Here is an 18,224-nt window from a genome sequence, read left to right on the forward strand (position 1 = left end):
TGCACACAATGCAAATTCCTGATCAATCAAACTTCACTGGAACTTGAAAAGTCTGTCGGCATGCATAATGAGCCAGCATGTTTGTTGAAAACTTCGATCCTGCACGTCCAGCAGATCGTAATCAGGCGATCTCGTCTAGCTGATCTTCTTCATTTAATGACCTCGCCCAAGACAGAACTTTCAAACAGGCTCATATAGTGCCCTTAGCGCTAGGGATAGGCGGCAGAAGTGGTGCACTTTTTATTAAATTTGCCGTGCTTCTTTTCACCACAAGCGACGAGTGTCTAAATTCTGGTTTGTAGCTACAGCCCTGTGCTGTGAGATGAGACTGTAGCTACAGCCGTGTACTGTGAGATGAGACTGTAGCTACAGCCCTGTACTGTGAGATGAGACTGTAGCTACAGCCCTGTACTGTGAGATGAGACTGTAGCCCTGTACTGTGAGATGAGACTGTAGGTACAGCCCTGTACTGTGAGATGAGACTGGTCACATGGCTATGGCGAGCTTATATCAAACTATTACTCACACTCATTTCACCAACAGATCGATGTACAATCTAGAATTTTACTCTCATCGGACAAAAATACGGCTTTCGAGCGCCTTGAATTTCATTTAACAAGTGTTCTAATAAAAATTAGACCGTATCAAAGCCGCGAGGGAGACTCCTTTCGATTGAACTTAAACTTTAAATTCTGTTCAATTGTTCAAATTTTGCACTCTGGTTAGAAAGCATTAGATTCGTTTCAAATTAAATAAATCAAGTTTGTTTAATATGCGCATGCAGTTAAGTATTAAAGACACTATACTGATTACGACATTTGTATGACGTGTAAAGACGCACATCTATCGGCTCTCTGTGTAACGACGGCGCATTTATCATCGGTTCGAATGAGAACTGTCGCGTGTCACGGCCGGTGAGCTCGATCTTGTTGCGACGAAGATCAAACGTCACTCTTGGATCTCCATGCTTTATAAAGATCTAATTTGTCTTATGATTAGTGAATGTTTTATTAAATTAAATATGTAAATCACGTTTTACTCTCAGTGAATGTTTTAATGTCAGTTAATGTTTGAATGCCAGTTAATGTTTTGTTGTTAGTAACCGCGTTTTGCTGCCAGGTGATGTACCAGTTTACCATTCTCGCCAAGAACAGAAATTTACGCATCATCTCAAAATTATCTATCTATTATATTAACCTTCGATACTATCAATTATCTTCTTCCTTCGCAGTAGCAGAGCCTCGCTTCTTTACCTCTTTTGCCTGATAATAATCTTTTGTTTTTTAATATCCATTACTTACAATGCCAGAAATCGTTCTAACATTTTTATTACTAGATAATATAAGAGATATAACATTCTGCAAGGCATTATCACGCTGAAGTAAGATGATCTGAAGATTGAAGACGTAACCGCAAGACTCTACTATAGATGATTGAAGTTCTCATGTAATCAAACTGTGGAACGAATGTATTTTCACTCGGCACAAAACATTGTAACTTTTCATAGCATTATTCCAGCAATGTCAGCATTACCTGGTAACTCTTGAAATACTTCTTCTACATCTATGCTGAGCGCGCTCATGTGTTCTTATGAAAAAGGCGTTGTGAATTAATTTAAATTAGATTTCTCATCTGAACTATTTCTACGAATTAATTACATGATGAAAGCGATTAAAATATACAGTTTAGGTATCATTAAAGTCTGCCATGCTGACTCGCTAAGTCATCTGACATTTCTGTAGAATACGTGGCAGAAGCTTCGTCGTGCAGCGTTTGTAAAGACATTTCTTGTCTTGAATCGAATGGCATTTCAGTCGGAAAACAAATTGCTGTGCTATAGTAAATGCTCTTCACCGAGGTTTTCCCCACAATCGTCATTGTTTCACTTGAACTAAGAGAAAAAAATTCGTAATATTCATGTTGATACTGGATTGTTAAGTGAATGCGGTATATTCCATTCATTTAGTTTGAAACGAATTCAAGTTTATAAAAACTTCCCGCAAACTCAGTCGTTGTATCAATAGGGAATTGCCTGTATTTTGAAAGCACCGAAGACCAGTCTTGACGATGGACCATTACCGACATTTTTAGCGCCTGAGACCTGAGGACTATTGAAGATCGCTCCGGTCTCGCAAGAGAGAGTTGCTGTCAGGCTCGCTGTACAGCGGTTGGAAGATCCAAGACCTCTTCAGTCGCTTCTTGGACTCCGCACATTCGGTGGCTAAACCAAGCTGATCCTCAGCTGAAATTCAACACGACTGCCTCAAGTTTATTATTGCGGGACAAATTTTCAAGACCGCTCGTGCCTCTCTACACGAACTTGATTAAGAAGCTATAAAAGTGCTAACAGGGAACTCGCTCTTCCGAGAGTTTGTTCAAGTCACGATCAAAAACGCTCGCCTGCTACTGACTGAGTTCACCCAATCCCGTGCAAAGAATTATCCTTTGCTAATGAAGAATAGTTTGGCTCACACAATGCAATTTTGGTAAGTTACGTACTATTGTTTTATGTTTTTACCTGCTAAATGTGTGGTTTCCGCAGTTTCTCATTTACGATGTACGGTTACGGTTTCTGTCTTACGGTTTCTTAGCCACTACGCTGTGAAGCGAAGAACATCAGACATCACGAACAAGATATTAAATATTATTGCACAGTTCTCGCCAATTTGTTTTTCTATGAAGCCGGAAGTTAATTTATCTCTATATTTTTATTTTTGATTACTATTGATTTTGATTACTCTCCAACATTCAGCGTGGTATAACAGAATCTGAGCGGTTCCTTACTGAGCGAAAATTTTTCTTTGCCATCAATGTGGTGCTTCTATCGCTCTAAAACTTATCCATCAGTGGTGCTGATATGCTATCTCTATTATTAAATAATTAAGTTCCGAACTAGCATTAATATTCCTTTGTGTAGTTGAATAAAATTTTCAAAATTTCAGTTGGTAAATTTTAAGATCTATGCACTATAACAACCTCAATTTAACAGTCCCTGATGTTATATATGATGTGAAAATGACGTACTTAGCGAAGGATCGGTGTGAACGGCCGCTCACTCTGTAAGGATCGAATCATAGTAGAAAAGATCGGGATTTTCCGCTTGTGCGCATTGAGTTCAGCGTTAATGGTGCTGAATAATCAATGATTTCTGAGAGCTGCTCCATCATTGGCATGATTGGTACTGATCGCTCATTTTTCTGTTAAGCTGCAAGGAAAGGCGCCGATGATCAGTAAATGCGCCGTTATGGCTAACGGTGCCTACGGTCTTTTGCATCTGGGCCAAGGTTACCTTACCTTTTTCCGACCAAATACAAGCGTCAGGTGGCTCGATTTTTTATCTCTTTAATAATCTCAAATTATCTTATGGCGATTGATCTCGCTATATTTGTGTCTGCATTTATTAACGGATATAACTTGTATCATTCTTTATTCGAATGTCGAGGATCGTTTTCTTAAATTTAGGTTCTTGCTTGCATTCACATTCAATTAAGATGATGAGGAAGTAATTTAGCTCTCCTTAATTAATATCGCTTACACACTTAAAATTCAGAGCAAAGAAGTTGTTCTATAGATAATTCACTCTCACATACGTGTCGATGAGAGTAGGGTAATTATTAGCGCCAAATAACAGACGAGATGGCAAAGACTTTCCCCGCCTCGATGCCGACTGTGACACACTTAGCTTGCGCTGCCTCCCCACTTCTATAGTTACCGCTAGCGCCCTTTTATGCAGAAAAGTTTTTATATATTTCGGAATATTCCATGAAAGTTTGAGAAATCGTTATGTCACTTACTTATTCAATCAAGATTCATTCCTTTGTAGGAGTTAATTTTTAAAATAAAGCTTAGAGCAAACGCCGAAGTGGTTCGAGAACATTCCAGACTGGGATTACGAGTTCTGCAGGTGACCTAGAACTGCTGGCTGAGCAGCGTGAGGTGCACAAGCCCAAGCAAATATTCTCCTGTTATCTCAACGAACTTTTTCCTCTTAAGCTTAACGGTTCATGGAAAGCGGCGAGTAGCTTTAGGGATTTTAAATTTTTGGAACCGTTGTCCTTTGTTTTTGTCTCGATTTTTTTACAAGTATTCGAAGTGTCTTGATTAAATTTTCTTCTGTATAATTAAGAAGTTTGTTTTAAAAATACGCATATATGACAATGTTATAAACCTAATTCAATATAAATGAAGTGTGTTGCCGTTAAAATCGAGGAAAATTTTACAGTCGATTTACCTGCTGGATTTAAATTTGACAATATAAACATTCATTGATACGATACCATTATAGCCCCTTTTAAAATTTTATAAGAAACTGGAAGCAAGAAAATTTGAGTTGCACTGGCGTCAGGATGATGTAATGTTTACTTAATTAGCGTATGACATAACATAGATAAATGCATTATATGAATTATATATATTAACATTATTATAAATAAGCATATCATAAATGTATTATACAAGTCGATCAATAAGCACGAATAAGCGGCCATGGTTTAATTACCATCAATTTTGAACATTTTCAATCGCCCCGTCAAGTGCCAAATGTGGTCAAACATTGCACTAAATTTGCCTGAGTCCCCTGGGTGGGACTCATGTTTCTTATCATACATGACCTCATTCTACTCTAGATCCAGATAATTCAAGCACTCTTTAACTTAGGTTTTTTAAAAATGTCTTCGAAATGTTTTGAACATTTCTAGCTGAAAGAATTGGAAATGTTCTGCAATAAGAAGTAGACATCAAACATTGAGTGCTGAATTGAAAAATACAATCACTAATTTTATCCTGTATACAGTTCAGTGATCACCAAGCTAAGCTCCTGATAATTAATTACTCCGATTTGTGTACAATAAACAACAGAAAAAATGTATCGAAGCATCTGGACTGTACGTGTAATATTGTGCGTAGCTTTTTATAGGGCGGACGCCATTAAGGACTTTCTGAAAGTCAGATAGTCGTGTGTTTATTTTTAATTTAATTTTAACGTTTTTTTACTTTTGTATCTTAACCAGGTAGTTCTGTTATTAGATCCTATCAAGATTTGTGTACGTCATGTGCTTTGATGCGAGTTCGACTGAAAACCAGAGGAAACAATAAATTTTGTCGTTCGACGAATTGGAAAAATGAGCAATAAATGCATTCTCTATTCTTCAATCGAACTTTCATTAAAGAATAACATATGATGAACTACATAAATCATACATACAATAATAAAATCATACAAACATATGATTAATTAGCGCTAAAATTATACAAACTTGCATAAATGTATTTGCGAGTTGCATTTCGCTATAAGATTTGTATGTTCTCATAGAGCAATATTATCAAGATATAAATTATAAATTTATGCTCTGGAAGTTTTATAGATCGCCTGGAATTCTGTTATTAGTATAAGTTATTAGTATAAATCTGTAAGATAACAAAACGAGCATCAATGTGAGTCACTTGAATTTTTCTCAATCATTCGACAAGATTATCTTTGCTTTCTAATTTCCTCAGCCATAACAGTTGCGTGCCTCATCATAACCTGTAGGCATCCTCGCTCAGCAGCAAACAGCTTAACGACGTAAACACACACATTTTTGTTATCCGATATCTACTTTTTAAGCATTCAAGTATAAATATTTCATACTAAATATGTTATTTAAGTATAAATATTCATCTTAATAAGAGAAAACCTGTATATCAAGAGTGTTCGTAAATTCCATACGTGAATAATAATAACACATCCATCAGACGCGCGTTGTTGCATCTGCGCTTCACGCTGGAGTGAGCTAATGCAGTTTCTTGACAGATGTTGGACGGCTCGACAGACAGACGGTCGCCTGGGAACTTTCCTAGCGCAATTCCCGCCATACACTTTTCCGTCATCAATACAAGACGCGAGCGTCTCTTCGCTAACTCTCGGCGCATCTTATATCATTAGTCTGTTTATATCATAAGTTGAATGAGAATTTAAAAGATAATAAAACCTCGAAGATGAAGATAAGTTGAACTTACTTGGGGGTGTTTCTCTTATAAATTTAGATTTGACGTCATCATGTTGTGGGCCTATTTATTAAGCGAAAGGTCTTCTTTACAGATTAAAGACTTCCACAAAGAGAACAGCGTATAGCTTTAACTTTTCGGTAGATCAACATCATTTTTCTTGACTAGTGAATGAAGAATTTGCATGCTAAGTTAAGGAATTCTTTTGCTATTTTCTGTTTATCGAAATTCATGTACCAGACGGAAAAAGCCTCAACAGACGGCGTAAGTTTATTGAATATTTATGTTTTGATCATTTATGCGGTGTATTACTTTAAAAAATGTATTGTGTATACTTAATTGATTCATACTTTTACTTAATTCAGTAAATAAATGTGTGGTCGACCACACAAAACAAAATTAAAAATTTTTATAGTAGACTTGAGGCGAAAGTATCCTAAAAGCTTTAAAATTATATTTATATCTTGTCTTAATTACTTCTTCGGGTAACACAAAATTTCGGATATCCATGAATTAGATCGACATTTTTAAAAATTTGTTCTATAGAGCATGTCGGTTGGGAACAGCTCGATTTTAATTAAATCTAATAATAAGAACAATCTCTAGAACAAATATGCTCAGGACAAACACTATTGGATTGCCAAATCATCAGACGTGAGTTGAATGTTGACTCGTAATGGGAAGTAAACAGACTGCATCACGCAGAATACTCTCACTAACTAACTAACTGTAACTGTTAATGTTCTCTCAAGTTGATTCGTATCATGACAAACAAATTTCTCTGGCATTGCTTTCTTTATTGTTTAGTGTCGGTTAGTAATCTTTAATTTAATTAATCCTGTTAAATATTAATTAAATAAGGTGCCGGCAATTGCATTAATTCGAAATTTCTTTTGATGGTAAAATTATGATTTAGACACTAATTTTAAAATTGAACTAGAACTAACATTGTGTAAACAAGAACATATAAGGACTCAACTTTTTTAGAAGAAAAGGAAAGACCAATAGTTTCCGACAAAGCGGTTTCATTTCGTACAGAAAGCAACATATCTCATCCAGGATTATGGTCACTGTGGAACTATTCGACACACTAAATATAGTTTTAGTAATTTTGAAATATTGTCTGGAATAATCAAACAATGAAATATTGTTTTTTGAAATATATATTTTTTAAATATTGTTTAAAATATCGTTGGCCTTATAATAGTAGCATAGTGTCCATCAGAGCAAAATATATAATATATGATGAATATTTGTTAATTAAACGTCATGGCATCGACAAAAAATTGCTTCTACAATGAAATTATTCTATATATAATATTAACCTATTATGTGCTGTTATTGATTACGAGAAAGGGGATGAATATAAATGAGGGTAAGGACGCTGTTCTTGGTTAGGAGAAGCACGATGGCTGAAGGGTGTGGGTAAGAGAGATGGCTACTAATCCTACCCAGCAAAGATAGGATTAATAATATGCGTTTAAAAATTACTTTTTAAAGACAACACTTCTAAAGAAGCCAGTGTCTCCGATGTTACTAATGTACAATGAATTAATTTTTGTATTTAGAAATATATGACAAAATTTTTTACATTTTTCACTAATATATAAAAAAATTAAAAAATTTATTTATCCTGTCAATTGATTCATGCATCATTGTCTCCAACTTCACGTATATAAGTGTGCAAAATATCAGATCTATTGGAGAGGTAGAAGTGTGTTAAATATCGATTATAAGATTTGTAGCAGACAAACAAACAAACAACAAGAAGTGAAGTTAAAAAGAAGTGTTGAAAAAATATAACTCCGTACGTACTCACTGCAGTGAGTGACAGAGAGCGCATTTTCTCGTCAACAAAAACGTGAAGTCACGGACTGACAGACAGACAGATGGACATGGCGTGCACAATACTGCATTTTTTCCATAAATGAGAAAATGCGTTAAAAATAGAGCAATTAAGCTGAGTTGGTTTTAGTATACGCAATCGGTGTCGTGTGGAAGTTCATGTCAGTTTTCTTATTTTTTGAGCCTAGCTTGCGGAAAATTACATAAACTATCATTTTCAAGAGTTTCCTCATAAATTTATTCGAATGAACTATTGCCTCATTCATAATAAAGATTGACAAGATTGAACTGATAATAATAGAAAAGTGCTTCTAAGCTTATCATGATATTAGTTGCTTGCAAGGTCTTTGATTGCATGCAGTTGACTCTCCGTAAAATTGAATTCACTGAATGCAAGACTTTCACGTTTTCGTTACGTTATTATTTATTGCTGCAACTTCAACTCCACTGATTTGAACATTTTAATTTTAATAATACATATTTTAATTCTAAAATATTGATACTTTTTTCGTGATTGAACTTCAATGTTATAAGCGCGAGTTAAACGCGTTCAACATTCTCACGTTGAAGCATTTGATTGACGATACTTTTAAATGAATATGAATTAAATATTTTCTATTAATTCAACGCTCTCTAATATTTCCATGTGATTGTTTCACGCAGCGGCAATACATTGAAATATCCCCTGGGTTAAAGCATTTATGTGAAAAGAATTAAGGCCGTGTAATTTTTTCCTTACGTGCGAATTTAGCGTGTATGCAATTTAATATTTTGTTTTAATGAATGTTTTCTCATGCTGTTATTGTTTTAAGTGTTTTTCGACTAATTTACACAAAAAATTAGAAGGGTAATAGTCTCCAAGGTACTCAACATCTGCCATACGGATTTTCTTGGAATAATAATTGATGTTATGCCATTAAAATGATTTCACACATTCTATTTAAAACGAAACCCCACCCTAATTAAAATACAAAAGATTTCTGTACAGAACCCACCTTGCCGGCTGGGTGAAAGCACGTCTGGTCATCGCTTTAACTGCCCAAGTTTCCTCCACTGCCTGCAAGTCAAAATATTTACGTTGATCCAGTTTTTCCTGTGGTCCTGTGCCCATCTGCGTAGGTCCACTTCAGCGCAGTCATTCTAGAGCATTAAAACATTGCAAGTTTATGTAGACGTTTCATCAGAGAAAGTTTGCAATAATTATGATGTTTATCAGATTATTATTATATATTAAACAAAACATTAAAGTAGCGTGCCTCATACACTGGTCCACGTAACTGCAAACTCTGGTATAAACTTACTTTCCTAAATCCGTCTTATAAATAATCTATTTACGTTCGCTTCTTCTACTCTGATATAATTCGTATTGGGCTCCGAAAGTTTTCGCCCGTGCTTTTTATCGCATAGCTATTATGCTGGCGGGTAAAAACAAAATTGAATGCATTATAAGATTGAAGCGGATTCAACATTCAAACTGTTTGTATCGTACCAAGGTCTGCTTTAACTTCAACTCTATATATTCATATGCTTGGGCGGGGGATGGGTAGGCGGTTTTTAAACATCCCCATGCTTGTATTCATTTAAGTAATTTATAATATTTTACGCCTCCTCTTCTCATCTATTTTATGCTGCTAATTTCTTGCGAGTTTCGTAATAATGTTTGCTAGTTCATTGCAGACTCCAAAGGTGAAAATTGATGTCTGGCTATATGACTTCTATATGACTGGCTATAGTTATATTTCTGGTTATAGTTATATTTATAAGAGAATAATAAACACAAAGGAAATTTTTTCGCTGCCTTTATTCTACAGCGAAATTTTTGTTACACATTTCACTACCCATTCATTGTAAATATCTTCTGATATTTAAATTAATTGGTTCATTCAATTAGCTAAGGATCTCACTCATTGTTTCCAACTGAATTCTAAGCTCATTGAAATTTTTATTTTGAGTTTTAGACTGGATGGAAAGGTATTCAATAACTTACATAAATTGCATTGTCTTACGTATGTCTGACTAAATTCTTGTTCAGCTTATATGAGCCTTTAGACTTTCTCCTAGAATTTATCTCTGAGCAGACGAACTTGGAAAACGAATGGGCGAATAGTGTACTGACATTCATCATGCTAAGCCTTTTATACCGCAAACGCTTCTATTTAGCTTTTCATTGCAAAAGTGATAAAATTATTTGTTTACCTATAGAAGGGCAATGTTCGTAGGTCTATATAGCATTAAAATCTTTAGATGACATTGGTAGATCAAAAGACAGGTTTAGTGAGTAATAATAATATATAAACGACGTTTCGACTGTAATAACATTCATTTTCAAGTTAAGAGAAACATTTAATAATGAAATTTTGTTGCATATAAGTACATTATACACGTAAATAGTATACAACACAAAAAAAAATCGAGCCAGAAAGCCCCTCCGTAAACAATTTTAAAGTTTAGGCAAGTCCGGTAATTTGGAAATGGATAGCTGGGGTCAAATCCAAAATGATTAGGGTTCCAGCAATCGTTGGCCGGTTAATGTTGTGCACCTCTGCTGGTGGGTTCCTCCAGCACGGTGCGGGCTACGGTCTTGTGAGTTTGCCTCAAGCGAAGATGACTGGTGAGACGGTCTCGATATCGTGGTTGTTATTTCAATTACTCCATTGTAGTTCAAATCATAAAGAAGTTTGCAACCTTCTTTGGAGCAAAATTCATCGACTACACCAGCCACTTGGAGAACTGACCCTTGACAACAATCGTCGACCACGAACTCTTCGCAACAAATGGCCCCAGCCAAAAAATGGAAGTTCTCCAATAGGCCGGTTTAATATATAAATTTATAAGACAGACGAAAGAGTCCTCAAGTCACTTATGTTGAGTACCTTCAAAAGCACAGCTGCAACCGAGCGAATCTAACTCCTGATTTATCATAAAAACATGAAACTCAAGAATTTAACAATGCAAAAATAATTCATTCAAAAAGTCGGGACCATTACAAGAAACCAATGTAATGTACAAATATTCACGCCAAAAAGAAGGTTGTAGACCTCTTCAGAACGTAAATTACATCGGTTTGAACAACAGGACTTTGTGAGCCGCTGTCTAACATGCCAGCCCGGAGGACCGAAGAACCAAATGAGAGTCTCCAAGCTAGTGAGACCCTCACTCGCGCGACGTTGGAGACCTCGAGGTACTTAAACACCACAAGACAGGCGATAGCAGAGGCTCTCATCAAGCATGAGTCTCCAGCTATTAATTTACAAACTACCGGATTTGTAAGGACGTTGAAACTGTTCTCGTAATTCAAACTTTGATTTTTCATCTGTATTTCATATTCAAGTCGTGCAAAACTCTTCACCTACTTGAGAATGAATATTGAATATTCGAAACGTCGTATTCTGGTAAAATGGCATTTGGTAACCTGCTTTTTGATCTTCCAACACCAGCAAGAAATTTTGTTTTGCCTATTGAAAAAAAATTAGCAGAATGTTGAATTAGAATGTTGAATTAGCAGCATGCTGTGGTCTTCAATCAAACCTACATATATATAAATATATCTTGTAATATGATAACATAATTCAAACATAATTTTACATAGTGTGTAAAATTTTAAGTAACCATAGAATAATGGGCAAAATTATTCTTGAAAACTTCTTCTACTTGTAGTACTTAAAATATTTATGCAAGAAATCACGTCCTCGAGTTTCACTACGGGATAGTTCATGATTTATCTGACCATGAATTAATCAAGTGACCAAAGTTACTCCGAATTTAGCGTCAAATCTTGTTGAAAATTTATTTTGAGGCGTGCTGAATCCCTCTCGCTTCCCTCGTAAAAGTTTCCATAGACGGCAACGTTGATATTTACGACCCCCGGCCGAACAACATGTTTAAAGTGAGTTTTTTAGGCTAGTAAAGCCTGATGTAAGCAGGCATTTCGCTCGTCCCTCCGGCGAAGCGAGGACTCAAAGACGCTCTCTGACATTTCAAAAAATTCTGATTTTGTTCTAAGCTTCTACTGTCCATGCATGCTTACTTTTACCCTGCTTATCTTATCCTGTTAATTTCTAGACTCAAAAAACTATGCGAGAAGAAAAAAAGTAATTTTCGTGCTACTCATCTTGTATTGTTATATACGTGATTTCTTACATAATTCCCATACTCTTCCCCTGTCATTATGCGTCTGTTCGTTGAGTCTCAGACATCTTATGCCTTATTTGACACATGTATAAAAAACGAGGTGATATCTTTTTTCATCTATAGATTTATTGCAGTCAATGCAACAATGAATGCCACCTGAGTCATAAACTCTTCGTTGACATAGTTAGCACGACAGGTATTTCTCTGACTTGCCTGGTCGCCATGCCAATCAAGATTTCGGCAATCCTGAAGAAGCTCATCTTCGAAGGCAGGTTTTTTTCTCCGCTCCAACATTTGGATTACCAGCCTAAGGGCTACAGCACAACACGTGGTACTTTTTACCTCTACTTTCTCTCCTATGATGATCTCAAAACCTGGAAAACTTTTACAACGCTCGCTCTTAGGGAATGGGAAAAGTAAAACTTTAGTTTATCTTTATGACCGTGCTTAACTGAAGATTGATTTCTATTCGCTACATCAAACAACATTGTTTCCAATTAGAAGGCATCGTGGATATTTATATTCACAATTGCAGGTAAACTTTCCCGCGATTTTGAAGGAAACGATATCAATGATTTTATTCGAAATCTTAGTTAGTATTGCTACAAAAAATTCGGCACCATCAAGCATGATACTCATTTTAATTAGGCCGCATGTAACGTTTTAAACTTTTCGAATGTAGATAAGAATTTCAAAAATATTCGGTGATGTTTCAGGACTTAGAGAAATTCAGTGCATCACATTCAACTTTAAATGGTTTGCGATCGGTAGATGATCGTATAAGTAAAATTACACCAATAATCATCAGTTGGCGGTCGAGAACTTAAATTCCTTCTAATCATCGTTGCTTGCATCGTTCCTAATGTTGTTTTGAGTTATGAAATCTTTATAGATATATCGTCTTGCTTATAATTTTTAACAACTGTATATGAAAAACCGCAAAGGAATATTGAAAATTTCGTTATGCTTTAATTTTTCGCTCTAGTCAATAATTAAGTATTATTACACTCACTAATTATTTTCTCGGTGCATGCTTAATTACTTATAATTCATTCAGCTACATGTCGACTTGAATTCATCTGCTCGCTCATGGTTTCAACACTAGATTTTTTCAAGGGCTGCTGCATTCATCATTCATAAGTTTATGTCTGGCTTATTTCCGATCAAACTTTGAGTGCACTGCGATGAGTTTGTTGGCATATTATTATACAAGCAAGGCGTCGCGGCAATTCTGGTAGCCCCAATACGAAATGATTGTATCTTCGTAACAATACACTTATCTCTTTTTTAGTAAGATAATTACTACACCTGCTGACTTCGGTGACTCAGCATTTGAATTCGAATCTTTATGCAGAGTTTCTTGCAGCTAAAGAAGAGATTTGTCCTCAATTCTCAAGTCTGCTAGTTTCACCACAAGTGTGATCTTCATAACGCGTTTTCTTGTAGAAATGAGAACAACTTGCTGACCGATGTGAAGCAGATTTTGCTGTTGCGCATGCACGACTGAATAAGTGGGCTGGACTGGAAACTATTTTATGAGATTAATGTGTTCGGATTGAAGAGGCCTCATTTGATTGTTTGCTGATTGTTGCCAACAGTTTTAAAGTGTTGACTAGATAATCCCTCGAGAAACGATTCGAGGTCAGGGAGATGTACGAAGATTTTAATGGATGCTATTTACAGTGAAAAGAGATGTTCGTTGCTATTGCCTAAGGGCTTTTTAAAGAGGGCAAAATTAATAGGACATTTGCTGTAGTTTTTCATCTTGCTAAGATGTTGAGTTTCACCCAAAAATATGGTTAAACGTGGTTGTACATTTTTATAACACATTGAATACCTGGCAAGAGTAGTTTGGTAAACCTTAGGGTTAATAAGGCCAGATGCTTCTAACGAATGATTGATATTGGGAGTATATCAGTCGAAATAATATGTTTATCATTATTTGTAAGCATAAACAAATATATTTATTGAAAATTTAGTTGAACCGTAATTGGTTGACGTCCTCGTTAAATGAAAATCTCACAAACATTGGATCAGTTATACTCATTATGAATAACTGAGCCGGTATGGAATTTTTTAGGGAAAAGTTTGTAGATGGAAAAATTTTCCATCTAAAATGATGCTTGCCTGGAAATCAGTCAATCTTCATGACTTCATCAATTAGGTTTCACCTCCCCGTACGTCAAGCAACAAATGATTCTCATAATACACATCTCAGGAAGCGCACTCGCTATATGGATAATTCAGTAAGCATCTACTGACAATACACAATTCAGTATCGTACTGATGATGCACATTGAAAAATTCACCACCTAATTATTTTTCAAGAAAAAGTTCCGCATCAGCTCAGTTATTAATAATGAACGAGCTCACTCAGACAGCTATTCAATACCGAATACATATAATTCATCGTCTAAATCTCCAACTAGGCTTTTATTCGTAAAAATAATTCAGTTTGTTTGAGTAATCACGAACAAATTATTGCAAATTAATCGTTGTGTAATGATGAACATATGATTTCAAATTAATCATTAATCATGAACAAATGATTGCGAACTAATTAACTGATTGCATTGCGAACTAATTAACTGATTGCAGCGATTAATTTGCAAATGAAAAAAAAGCGTTCTAACTTGTGCTTATAGTAATTTATGTTTCTCCTGGCCTGATTTCGTTGGATATATTTGAACTTGAATGAAAACCAATGATAAAACACGTTCTATGCTCCCGTTATCTTCGTTCCGATTTTTTTCTGCCAAAGTAAAATTTCTGAAATAATAAAACATTATTGCCGCGCTGAGCGTTGGAAAACGTGAAAGTTCTTGATCCTCACTGAAATTTCTCGGAGAAAAGGGTCATTATTTATTTTATTTGGCGTCACAACGCTTTGCGCATCATCGTGCGTGAAACTTTCGAAGCCAGCAAGATTCAAAATTGCCGTACGGTATGTGAGTACGCGCAGAAAGATGCATGTATCTTAGCAGAATTCCAGAAACACAATAGAAATGATAATATTATCATTAAAATATTTATAGTCGTGTTAATTATAATATTCTATACGGGAGTGATCAATTAACTATTATGTACATATTCTTCCTGTCTTACAGTGCGCGATCATTGTAGAATAATAAAAATACGCTAAAGACTGGGTAATTAGAACACGGTGATATATTGGTCAGACCGTATTTCTTTGTTGGGCTTACTCTTATATAAAACAAGAAATGTTAATATGTATCATATGTGTAATAAATGGATCAACGACACAGTGTTGTTCTAACTTTGAAACGGCAATTTTCCATCGACCGGCGTTTTGTATTATTTTGATGTCATTCGCTTTCTTTCCACAACTCTATTTTTCTATCTCAGTCGCTTTATTTGCACTTGGTTCTCCCTAAGGCGCAGTGATGACTCGTAATTCTGTTTATTTCAGGCTCGTGCTGCTTGGCCTCGTTGTTCTGCCAAGCCTCGTCCACTCTCAAGATGACGAGACGTGGCCGAAAGAAGAAAGTTTCCCCATCACGGACGTCGACTCCTCCATGACGCCCGTAGCCGAGGCCCGCTACGCTGATGAGGATTACTTCCAAGGAGACGATGCCCAAGCGAGGGATTATAAGCCCGCCAAGCCTCACTGCCATCCACACACTGTCACAAAATACCGAACTGTCTTCAAAGACAGGAAAGCTAACGTCTTTAATAAGGTTCGTAGTCAGTTATAGCCAGGCTTATGACAATCCATAGTCCACTATTGGTCCATTCGTGAGCAACTGTTGTCCAGTATCCATATGATTTTGGGCGGCGACATCAATATATGTGAATCGTTTAATGTAGGATATTGCGTGATGAAGGTTAATTCCGGGTTATGAGTCAAATTTTATGAGCTTGTCTTGGAAATGCCTCCGCCAAAGTTCAAGCTGGGCCCTCGTGTTAAATGGGGTTTAATTAAAATCCTCTCCCAAGTTCTCTAATCAAAGAAACTTCTCATCCCATAAAGAGGACCATTTTTGTTGTGATATAGGTATTATAACTTCACCACCAATTAACAACAAAATGAATTAACATTTGCGTTTATCTCTCTATAAAATAAGTGACATTAGCAGCCGGGATGGGAATCACTGTTCCACATGAATACAGTCAAAGTTCTGGAACTTTACGTAAGATTAGGTAATGTAACTGCCGAATTGCTCCAGTCTGTAGGGCTTGGGCGCATTTGACTGCTTTTGAGTTTTTACATTTTACCTATTTCACTGATATCTGAAAACGGAAGTACCGTAATATTAAACTACCATACTCCATAAAGAAATTAGAACATAATTTTAACCTATGCTCCATCAAAATGAGTCTCATAAATAATGAACGCAACAGCAATTTTATTCTTAATATGATACTGTCGTTCACATAATGAGATTTACGTCATTTGATAAATTCGCTCAGAAATCTTCGAAGAAACTGGGTGCTTAGTTCCGAAATTTAATTAGAGTTGAAGAGAATAGAGATTTTAGAAGGTCATAGTCTTCAGTTTGCATTTTTTGTATTGTAATACGCACAGTGAGTATAGCAGCAATTTTTTATTCAAATTTTGGAAAAATCCGCCATTCCTTAACTGTTACAGTTTTATTATCGGATTCTGAAGTTTGCGTTTTATTGCAGGTTGAGGTTCGTAATCCCAGACCACAAGTCCACAAGACGAAGGAAACTCGTCACACGACCATCAGGTACCCAGTCTTCATCACACAAGTCATCAAGCCTCTCCTGACTCAGGTCGAAACCAAAGTCAAGCCGATGTTCTTCACAAAAACTTTGAAGAGGATTAAAACCATCGTATTTACAGTGACTGGCATCGGTCAAGTCACTGTGACCTCCGTCAAGTATGAGAAAGAATACGTAACCAGGTGTCAGAAGAAGGGAGGTTACGGTCATGGTCACGGAGGACACAAAGGTGGTCACCATCGCAGGGAAGATCAGGTCGAACCAGAGTACGCCTACGACGACTATCCAGCAGCACCTACCTACGGTACCTCTACGATCGACACTCCCGAAGAACTTTACGTTGACGGCCGAAGAGGATCGTCGGCCTCTCGACACCGAAGAGAGATTGATTTGGCTCCCTCCATGTCTGAAGTTGAGGCGGAGGCGACTTCTTATGTAACAAACCCACTGCCTACATCCGCCACTGCTACTGCCTAATATGCTGTCTAAGTACTGAAGCGAGTCATGTTAAAGCATTTGGAGCGGGAAATATATTCAGGAAATTGATTGCTCTGTAAAATGTTTTAGTTTTTAACCTGAATGTTACTGAAGTTGTAGGTAAAGACAATTATCAAACTTGAGTGCTGTATTTAAATAATTTACAGAAGAGGTAAAGCGCAAGGTAGCCAAAACGCTGAAAGTTACAGTCGCTCTACGTCTTTTCTCACGCAACATCCACCTTAGCGTGATACAAAAAAAGGCTTCTAAATGATAAAAATTGAACGTCTCTAAGACTTCCTGCTTCATTTTCAGGCAGTTGTTGCAAGTTGTTGTTGCTTAATTTTTTTGGCTTTGAATTTAGTGTAACTCATAATTATTGCAGTAGCTACAATGACGCTTCAGGTACACCAAGCAGTCGTCTACAAGCGTTGTTGAATTTTCTAAATTGGTACCACCGACTTATTCATAATGGCAGAATTGTGCACGAATCTTTGTTTCGAGCTATTCTGAGAATTTCATGATTTGTGACCGCTAAAAACACGTATTTTCCGAATTTTTAGTTACGATGCTTCTGCAGGATGGATCGAGAATGTTTATCAGTTACTGCAAAAAATTGTAATGTCCGACAGATCTTAGCGTTAACATTTTCAGCTGATATATGGAATAGGAATTCCCGTATCGCTGTTCACCGCAATATTTGTTTAAGAATGGGCTTTCAATGTAACGTGCTGGCCAATGCGGGAGACATATTTTTCTGTGTGTACACCATTAGTGAGCTTCTGAAAGCTGAACTGTTAATGGATATTTCCTTCATTATATTAAACATTCAATGTTTGAACAAGAGCAATCAAGGAACCGGCTTACTCTATTTGTACAAATTTTTACAAATAAAGATTTCACTCTACTCATGAAATTCTTGAACCTTTTCGTCAGGGTTTTTATTACTATGTTGTAGATTGCAGACACATGTACATTGTACACATGTACAGAAATGCCCTATCATGAACGCTGGAACTCGTCCAAATGCAGAATTTTTAGGTACACCGAAAACAGAATTTCGTTTCTCTGTCCTCTAT

At 36.3% G+C, this 18,224-nt stretch overlaps 1 protein-coding gene across 1 annotated transcript; it reads left to right on the top strand.

The window, feature by feature from the left end:
• Nucleotides 1–2,141: 2,141 nt before the first annotated feature.
• On the top strand, nt 2,142–18,052 carry LOC108667433. The gene is made up of 3 exons (XM_018154456.2): nt 2,142–2,486; nt 15,392–15,659; nt 16,609–18,052. Exons 1-3 carry the CDS (start codon nt 2,452–2,454, stop codon nt 17,143–17,145), a joined length of 840 nt encoding a protein of 279 aa, XP_018009945.1. The 5' UTR covers nt 2,142–2,451; the 3' UTR covers nt 17,146–18,052.
• Nucleotides 18,053–18,224: the final 172 nt, after the last annotated feature.

This window comes from Hyalella azteca, unplaced genomic scaffold (genome assembly GCF_000764305.2).
Source record: "Hyalella azteca isolate HAZT.00-mixed unplaced genomic scaffold, Hazt_2.0.2 contig3573, whole genome shotgun sequence".
NCBI lineage: Eukaryota > Metazoa > Arthropoda > Malacostraca > Amphipoda > Hyalellidae > Hyalella > Hyalella azteca.